Here is an 8,960-nt window from a genome sequence, read left to right on the forward strand (position 1 = left end):
AAACCACCTGGAAAAGTACATGGAACGCCACCGGACTCGGCCCTCCAACCGGGAAGTCCCGAAAAGGACCAGGACACGAGCGCCCGCATTAACTAACTACTCGTGTCAACAGAGGCCGGTGCCACTATCTTCTTCCCGCTTGCTGCTGATGTCACCACACAAGTCGCCGCGCAAATCCAGTCCCCCCAAAACGGCTCAAGGTCTCCCTCCAGCGGCCGCTTGTATTACTGCACCATTTCGGCGAAGGCGCTTTGCTTCCTCTCGCCAGACTTGTTTACGCCAGAAAGGGGGCAGGATAGGAAGATACGGGTAAAGACGATGAGGATGATGACATGGCGTGGGTGAACTTTGGAATCTGCGGTTTCAAATGTAAAAAAAATAAAAGTGGATATTTAGGCATCTTCATAATTTGGAGTAGGGATTGCTATTATGAAACCCGATGCAAGATTTGGTATTGAAAAACATCCTTTGGAAAATGCCAATTTTGATTATTTTATTTCACGGCACATGCTCAGAATATTTGTTTCATGCTATGAACTAACAGAAAACACTCGCATACACACGTGCATATATATTTGCACATATATACATATTTAAACATACATATATAAACTGTATTATGTATATATTTAAGTAAAGTATTATTTTTGACCGTGCCAAATTTTTTTAACACCACGCACTCAGAATCATCTCAGTCAGAGAAGTTTATGAATCACAGCGCGTTCCCATTTTTCGCATGCGTCAACATGACATAATGTCAACCACAGCTTTTAATTAAGCTTAAAAATGTTGACAAGATGCGTAAACAATTTCTAATTAAAGGTTTAAGGGTAATAAACAGACAAAAAGGCAACCACGCCTGGTTGAACCTCGTCTACTTCCTCGTCCCTTTAATCATGTGACTTCAGTGAAACGGCAGAGCGTTTGGCTAGAAGGGCGCTTGTGCGCATGTGTAATACACTGTAAAAAGTGCGCGGGTCCAATGAGGCGCTAAAATGCAGGACAGGAGAAGTTAACGCACACAAAAAGGATTAACTATTGCTGTATCGATGTATAATTCTTTGTTTTGTACTTTTATGTTGCTTTACACCTGATTAAAGACGTTATAAAAGTCAAATGTGAGTAAAATCGGCTTCAGGACATATAAATGTGCTTCAGGACAATCAACACGTTAACATACCGGTGATATTTTTTTGCAGCGGTGGGCGGACACTTTCTTACAGCGCGCGCCCTCAGAGTCATGCGGGGATTACCAACCCTGGCCAGCCTATAAAAAGAGAAAGGAGCTGTTGCAGAAGGCACTTCTGTTTAATGTAGACAAGTAGAAGAAGACAAGAATAAAGAATAAGAAGGTGCGGGAGAAACACCTCTGGAACAAAACTTCCATTAAGGATTATTTTTTTCCCTGCTTTTCGTTTTTCACCGGTGCGCACAGAAGACCTTGTAAGTGGGCATGCTGCGTTCATTTTATTTCAGTTATTTATCTGCATTTAAAAAAAAAAAAAAAAGTTTTCTAATACTTTTTTTTTTTTTTGACTTTGCATGACTTAAGTGTTTACAATGTGATTTTAAGAACAACAACAAACAAACAAAAAAGTCTCAATGAGTGCTTTGTTAAGATGTACTGCACTCCTCTGCACGTCCCGGCCTTGACCTGCCGGTGCACTCTGACAGCGATAGGCAATAAATCCACAAGTGTGTCTGTGTGGGGAGATCTCGCCGCTTACTCCAAGGTTGCACAGTCTATGTAAATAAAAATTGAAGTAACTCCCCTGGGTGTTTTTTTCTAGGTCAAAAATGCCCGTATCCAGGATGAAGATGCGACCATGGCTGGAGAAGATGATCGAGTCCCAAACCATTTCCGGTCTGGCCTGGATGGATAAGGTGAGCTCTTCTTCTATTTCCTCTTCATCAGCATGCACAAATATTTATGCTGCCACTCACATTACATTACTATTAGCTTTTTAGTCATTGGCATAAACCATTTTTACAGTTTATTTGCAAAATGCGCATTCTGGAAAACAACCTTTAATGAATTTTTTTTTTATTAAATACTTTATTGTTATTACCACCTTTTTCTAGTCATTCTTCAGACAGCACAGGGAGCTTCCACTTCAAAAAGTGTCATTCTCTCCATGGTCAGCAGAGGGCATCTCCACGTCTTAAACTTAAATTTAATTCATACATTTGCTACATTGGAAAGAATAAAACGACTCTAACGGAAATATAACGTGAAATTGCTCCCTGGTCCAAAAAAATGTAAGTCTATGTAATATATTTTAATTAAATATTATGATTCAATCCAACAAATTATATTATAGTTTTGATGAGTCGGTCACAGGGCACATACAGAGAGTCACTCCATGGATACGGCACCCACACTGCCTGCATCAAAGTCAGCTGAATGTACCACTACACTTTCAGTGATCCTTAAAAGAAACGAGAAATAAAAAAATAGACACAAAAAATGTCCACGCATGACAATATTTCTGTTCTATTTCAGGAGAAGACCATGTTCTCCATTCCTTGGAAGCATGCGGCTCGCCACGGCTGGGACATGGACAAGGACGCTTGCCTGTTCAAGATGTGGGCCATCCACACAGGTGAGCCCAGACCCGCACCTGCACGTTGGACGGCACGGCAGGATGTTAAGCCTGACAGCTGGTAAAAAACCCTTTGGCAGGGAAATACATTGAGGGTGACACCCGCGACGCCAAGACCTGGAAAGCCAACTTCCGTTGCGCCATGAACTCGCTGCCCGACATTGAGGAAGTGAAGGACAAGAGTGTCAACAAGGGCCAGATGGCCATGCGAGTCTTCCGGATGCTGCCCCTGAAACAGAGAGGTGGGTCCATTTGACACCATCTCCTCAAACCTGTTTCTGACTGAGCGTAAATTCACATCTCAACTGTTTTGTTCCCTTGCAGTGAAGCGAGACAAAGCAAAGTCCAGGAAGCAGGTAAACACTTTCTTCAAGGTTTTTTATAAGCTATATTTTATGACACGGAGCAAACAGTTTAGAATGTCCGGGTCAACAGATTCGGCTTTTCAACATTACACCTTTTTGACCCGAGTTCAGTTACCCACGAGTCAAAAACCACATGCCCACTTGCGTCTCGTATTTATCCTGCAAATTCTCCAACACTTTTGACCCAGATCCAAACGATCATGAGTAAAACCCTTAGCCTCGGAATCACCACAGACATTTCCTACTCTTGATCATGATGCACCTTTTAGACCCCAGATCCAAAGTCAACATTGCAATACATGGACGTTTACCGCACGACATCTCCGATTCCTGATTAGCTCGCAACTTGTTTGATCCTAAATCCAGATGACCCTGAGTCAACAACCTGCTCACCATATGCCAATCGGTATCTCACCTCCGACTCCTCATTCATACTTTAACTGGAAAATACCGCCACCTTCTTGATCGGAGAAAATAGTCCAAATGACCATGAGTCAACAGACCCTGGTCAGGAGTCAACAATGTAGTCAGTGCGATTTCCAACACGCCAGCTTGGATCTCACCGCTGACTCCTTCCCACAGGCCAAGATCATGGCAGAGGACACAGACTACAGCGATACCCAGTCCCCGCCCGACTCATCCCGGCTGCACGACGACCCGGCGTCCGCTCAGGAGAACGTGGTGGACAGCACTGTGCACATGGACTTCCAAGACGGCGGGGATGGGACTGCGAGTCGGTTGGCCGAGCCTGCGCCATGGAGGGATTCATTCTCAGATATCACTACGTTTGGGTTGGGAAACGGCATATCCAGCGGCTTTGAAGACAGATTCCAAGTATCACCTGAGCGCAGCCCCGGTAAGATGATTCAGCTTGGCCTCATGTAGATCTATCAACCTTCTCTTAGGTCTTCCTCTAGCTCTCGTCGCCATCCTAATCGTTCTTCTACCGATATACTCACCATGTCGACTTTGGATTTGTCCAAACGATCAATGTCTGCTCTGTCTAACCTTGTCTCCAAAAGATCTAACCTTGGTAGTCCCTCTGATTAGCTCATGTCTGATCCTGTCCAACCTGGTCATCCCTAAAGACAACCTTATCATCTGCACTTCTGCCACCTGCAGCTTTGCTTCCTGTTCTCTCTTCAGTGCCATTGTCCCCTTATAAATTTTCCACTTCATCCTCAAAGAGAGTTTCCGATCGCATAACACACCTGACGCTTTCCTCCAACTGTTCTAACCGGCTTGGATCTGTTTCCTCACCCCCTGTCCACACTAACCCTTTTTCTGGACGGTTGACCCAAATTATTTCAAGCCCTCCACCTTTCTAAAACTTCCTTTTGGTTGTACTTTTGGGCAGTCCGTTGATAAATCAAAAGTGGTAGCTCATTTTTCTCTCTCTGTCTCTCTCTCTACCCGTCCCTCCACGACCGGTTGGCATGCAGAGTACGAACAAGACATAGTGGAGGTGAGTCATCATCGCTCGCACCGGTCCCAAACTGTCCAAAAACAGGCTAACGGCGCAAGAAGGCTAAACTCCTATGTCGCCTCTTTTAGATTTGTAAGCAACTGGAGAGAGACACGCAGAACTACAAGACGTTCATGACCCCGTGCACCAGTCCGGGAAGCCAGTGGAGCGAGTCTTCAGGTAAATGGAGCTCGCCAGTCTTGCTATACACATTCTGAGAGTCACTCCAAAGTGTAGCAGCTATGGTTACTATATCGTAGATTCACTGTATTGAATGAAACCGGCGCCGTAGACCTCAATTGATTTTTATTAGGACATTTCGGTCTCTGGATGTCTGAGGCAGACCTTTGTGGTTATAATGTGTCCTTCAAGGTCGTGACATTGCACCCCCTCTTGTTTGAACAGCCGATGATGTGGACGAGCTGTCGCTGCCTCAATACACCACGCTGTGCTCGGGTTCCAACATGCCGGCGGACGACCTCTGGAACAACTCGCGTTTCTCGCCATTCAGCAACTTCCAATCGGGACTGGACGAGAGTCACTCATTGGACTTTATGGGCCTCACGCCGTTTATCATGTGAAGTCACCCAACCCCGCCATACGACCACCGTCCCGTGACCAAACTGGAGCGCCCTCTCAGGGATTGTTTTACAAGAATTGCATTTTGTCTCTGTTGCCTCAAAAACGTTCTGGTTCTGCTTCTTACATACCACACACAGCTCTTTGGTCTTCATGCTGGTTACACCTTTAACTACTATCACTGCAATCTTCACAGGCAACGCCTGAAGGAATTTTGACATGAAGGGACACCAAATGGACTAATAGTTTAAATCCCCCTCCGTTTCTGAGAGTGTTGCGAGTTCAGTCCGTCTGTCCGCAGAGCAGTTGTCACTCGATCTTCGTACATTCACTGGATGTTATTATGGGGAATAAGATCTCATTTGTTTTGTTATGACTGTGGTAGCCAGACATTTAACCTTAGCTTTAAAATCCCAAATGTACATGTTTTCAGTTGTAAATGTTTTTGTATAGAGTTGTCTGTTGTGTGTTTTTCTTAATAAAATGAAAACAAATACATGTGACGAGTATGTTTGCTTCTTTATTTGTAACACACACTCACAGGAAATGATGCTTTAGAAAGTACACAAACCCAAATGATGTATGTCACTGGCCAGTGAAAAAAGGTGAAAATCCAAATTATATTAGTAAAATCAACTGGAAAAAATGTTTTAAATATTTTTGCCAGGTAACCCCCAAGAATGTTCACATCCAGGTCACCTCTGAAAAATTTCACATACTGTAATTGCTTCACATAATTTTTTTTTTTTTTTTTTATAAAACAGGTTTAAACTATATATTAATGTACAGTAAAATCTTTTAAAAGCTATGAATGGTATTGAAAAAACCCGAAGTGGAAAAAAATATCTAATAGAATTGGAAAGAAAAAAAAATACTCAGGGAAACCACCACAGAATTTTCTATGATATTTAAACAACATATTTAGCTTAATTTTTGTTATACTTCTCAGAACATACAGGTCACTCTGAGGAAATACATCATTTGAGGTTTTATTTCAAAAGTACACATCTTGACAGTATTCTATGGGAGACCAAAACTGTCACCAAAAAAGTAAATAAATGGCAGCGGAGCATTTTCATGTATTGATTGATATTTAATTCTAATTTGTATATTTATTAGAGCTGTCAAACGATTACATTTTTCAATCAGATTAATCACATCGTAGAATTTTGATTAATCATGATTAATCACTGACTTAAAAAAGCTTTTTTGCCCGCTGCACACGTTCATCCTGCTTTTTCTAATCAATTAATTATTTGTATAATTTAAAATGGGGGAAAAAATTACCTACGGGATATGTAAACATTTATTAAATGCATTACTTTAATGCATGTAGTTATGTTTATTGCTCAAACTCCAACAGCTACCTTTAATGTAACCATCCACTGTTGGCTAAAAAGGATCATCTGCGGTCAAAATTAGTAGTGTGTGATTAATCTGTAGTAATGCAATGATTAATGCGATATTTTTTGTGATTAATTAATTAGTTAATGCTTTAACTTTGACAGCGCTAATATTTATGTTTGTATTTATTTCCACATTTATTTGTATATTTTAATCTTGTTTTTTGTAGTTTTGTATTTATTTTGACTTGATTTATCATATCTATATATTTTGTTGTTTTTATTTCTATTCATGTTATTTTTGGTATTTAATTTTTTAATTATATTTTTTAATTTTTTCCACTTATTGATCTATTTATTTTTTTATTTTGGCAGTTTGGGTCCTCTACAGCATTCAACGTACGACATCATTTTCTCCGTTGACCTTTATCTCGTTTCCTTTTCAAAATTGTCCAAATCGTCTGATTTCAGCATACCAACAGTAATTGTTCACTGATTTCTGTAGTCCTCCATGGAAGAAGACTGATATTATTCTGTTTAATAAAAATAAGACATTTGCAATATGAAGTAGGAAATAAACTCCAATCATGCTTAATAAACAGTAATGAGGGGAGAAAATTGCTTTTGTCATACACTTTAATGCAAAATTAAAATGAATCAGATTAGTTAATAATTTATTAAATAATCAATACATTAATTGATTCTAAAAATATTCGATAGTGACAGCACTAAAACACGCACATACACAACTGCGTAAATATAATAAAGGAAGTTTTGACATTTCCTCATCCGGTGATGTCAAGACTCACCAAATTACATAATTAAATCAAGAGTTATTTTAAAAATTTGCATTGAATATATATGTAATGTCTGATATTTTATTTCACAACAGAAAAAAAAATAAATGATGTAAATATTTTTTAGCTAATATTTGTACTTTTATGTCTAATGCTTGTGTACAACTTTGTAATATTTTGTATTTCTTCTAAAGTTATATTTTTTCCACTATTATTTTTCTTTCCTTGCTAATATTTGCACATTTTTTTATGATTGGCATGATTTGCCTCACCTGGCCGGAAATTCAAGACGTTAAGAAGAGGAGCAATATTTTTGGTGTTTTCCGTGTGGATGGTGTATCACACTGTACTTCCTCGATGAGTCAGCTTTTTGCAAATATCATGCATTTCTTTGCCCAATATTTCTCTATTTAAGTCTAGTATTTCTGTATTTTTTTTGTGTCTATTAATAAATTAGTGTGTAAAATTATTAAAGTTTTCAAATTTGTCTTAATACTTTTACATATATTCAGGTGTTGCAACTAACAATTATTATGTGTAGATTTATTTTTGATTAATGGATGAATCTGAATCGCCATCCATTTATTAAAAAACTGAATTTTGTTTGAAATTGACATTGCAGAAAAGTGCATGAACTTCCTAGAATAAATGCTAAAAAAAATCATCATCATAATAAATGTCTAATTCATAGTCTTTTGCTTAAGAATTTTGAAAATTATTTTTTAATACTTTTGTGAATTTGTCATCCAAATATTTGTTATGAAATGTCTGCCATTGCCGCTCTAATTGTGTGATTAATGACTTTGCAGGAGCCTCGTCTAAAAATAAAGAAGTGAAGAAGACGTGCAACATCTTTGGTGCTTTCCACAGTCTAAACAACCAGTCAGCTTCTTTTTTCTTTTCTATTGTGAAACATTTGAATTCCACTCCACACAAGCCCTCCTTTCCCCACTCGACAAATTCAACATCCTGGCATTTCCCAAGGTCAGACTGACTCCACTCACGTGTGTTTCTATTTCTTTATTTTTAGACTAAATGACATCAGATTAGAGAAGACAAAAAAGTTGCTGTAGATAAAAATATGTGTCGACGTTCGCCGAGTCTAACAAGTCAAAACGCAACAAATACTCACTAAGTGCAGTGAAAGAAGTCCCTAAATTTTGTGACTGTAATATTTGTGTGGCTCACACTACTGGAGATAAATTTCCTGTGTATTTTTTTTTTTTTTTTTTTTTTTTTTTTACACACTTGGCAATAAAGATGATTTTGATTAAAAAAAAAGAAGTAAAAATAGATATTTATTTTTGTAAGTGTTAATGGGATACTTGACTCATTAAACCATCTTTAGCAGTGAAAAAGTTCATATTTTGTCCAGAATGAATTTGACAACTTCATTATTTTTCATGTACAATTAATACCTTTAAAAAGTATTTTTTTTGTCTACTTGCTGTCGACTGATGATGACATCACCTGTGCTGAGGAAGTAGGTAACGACCAATCATGGTTCACCTGTTTTCTAGGTTTGGTCAGTAAACTGAGCCATGATTGGTCGTTACCTACTTCCCTCAGCACAGGTGATGTCATCTTCAGTCGACAGCAAGTCGAAAAATTACTTTTTAAAAGGTATTAATTGTACATGAAAATTAATGAAGTTAACACATTAATGATAGACAAAATATTAACTTTTTACTGCTGAAAATGGCTCAATGAGTCAAGTATCCCCTTAAGTGACCCAAAAATAACTTACCGGTATTTTTTAATGAATTGACCAATTAATCGGTCACCATAATTTTGCTCTGCCAAATATT

At 38.8% G+C, this 8,960-nt stretch overlaps 1 protein-coding gene across 2 annotated transcripts; it reads left to right on the forward strand.

The window, feature by feature from the left end:
* The first annotated feature begins 1,289 nt into the window (after positions 1-1,289).
* Positions 1,290-5,510, forward strand: irf1b (interferon regulatory factor 1b). Of its 2 annotated transcripts, none has more exons than XM_077505401.1 (9): positions 1,290-1,443; positions 1,791-1,884; positions 2,504-2,603; positions 2,684-2,845; positions 2,928-2,959; positions 3,551-3,824; positions 4,411-4,433; positions 4,523-4,613; positions 4,839-5,510. In XM_077505401.1, exons 2-9 carry the CDS (start codon positions 1,798-1,800, stop codon positions 5,012-5,014), a joined length of 945 nt encoding a protein of 314 aa, XP_077361527.1. In that variant the 5' UTR covers positions 1,290-1,443; positions 1,791-1,797; the 3' UTR covers positions 5,015-5,510. The 2 variants fall into 2 exon arrangements, with proteins under 2 accessions (XP_077361527.1, XP_077361528.1); XM_077505402.1 differs by having other exon boundaries at positions 4,806-4,953.
* The last annotated feature ends 3,450 nt before the right edge of the window (positions 5,511-8,960 follow it).

Source organism: Festucalex cinctus, chromosome 18 (genome assembly GCF_051991245.1).
Source record: "Festucalex cinctus isolate MCC-2025b chromosome 18, RoL_Fcin_1.0, whole genome shotgun sequence".
Classification (NCBI taxonomy): domain Eukaryota; kingdom Metazoa; phylum Chordata; class Actinopteri; order Syngnathiformes; family Syngnathidae; genus Festucalex; species Festucalex cinctus.

Bases quoted from the DNA above. Each gene is read 5' to 3' on its own strand.
- irf1b (XM_077505401.1), top strand. From the start codon at position 1,798: ATGCCCGTATCCAGGATGAAGATGCGACCATGGCTGGAGAAGATGATC. The intron at 2,604-2,683 runs GTGAGCCCAGAC...ACCCTTTGGCAG, and splicing joins GATGTGGGCCATCCACACAG to GGAAATACATTGAGGGTGAC. The intron at 2,846-2,927 runs GTGGGTCCATTT...GTTCCCTTGCAG, and splicing joins GCTGCCCCTGAAACAGAGAG to TGAAGCGAGACAAAGCAAAG.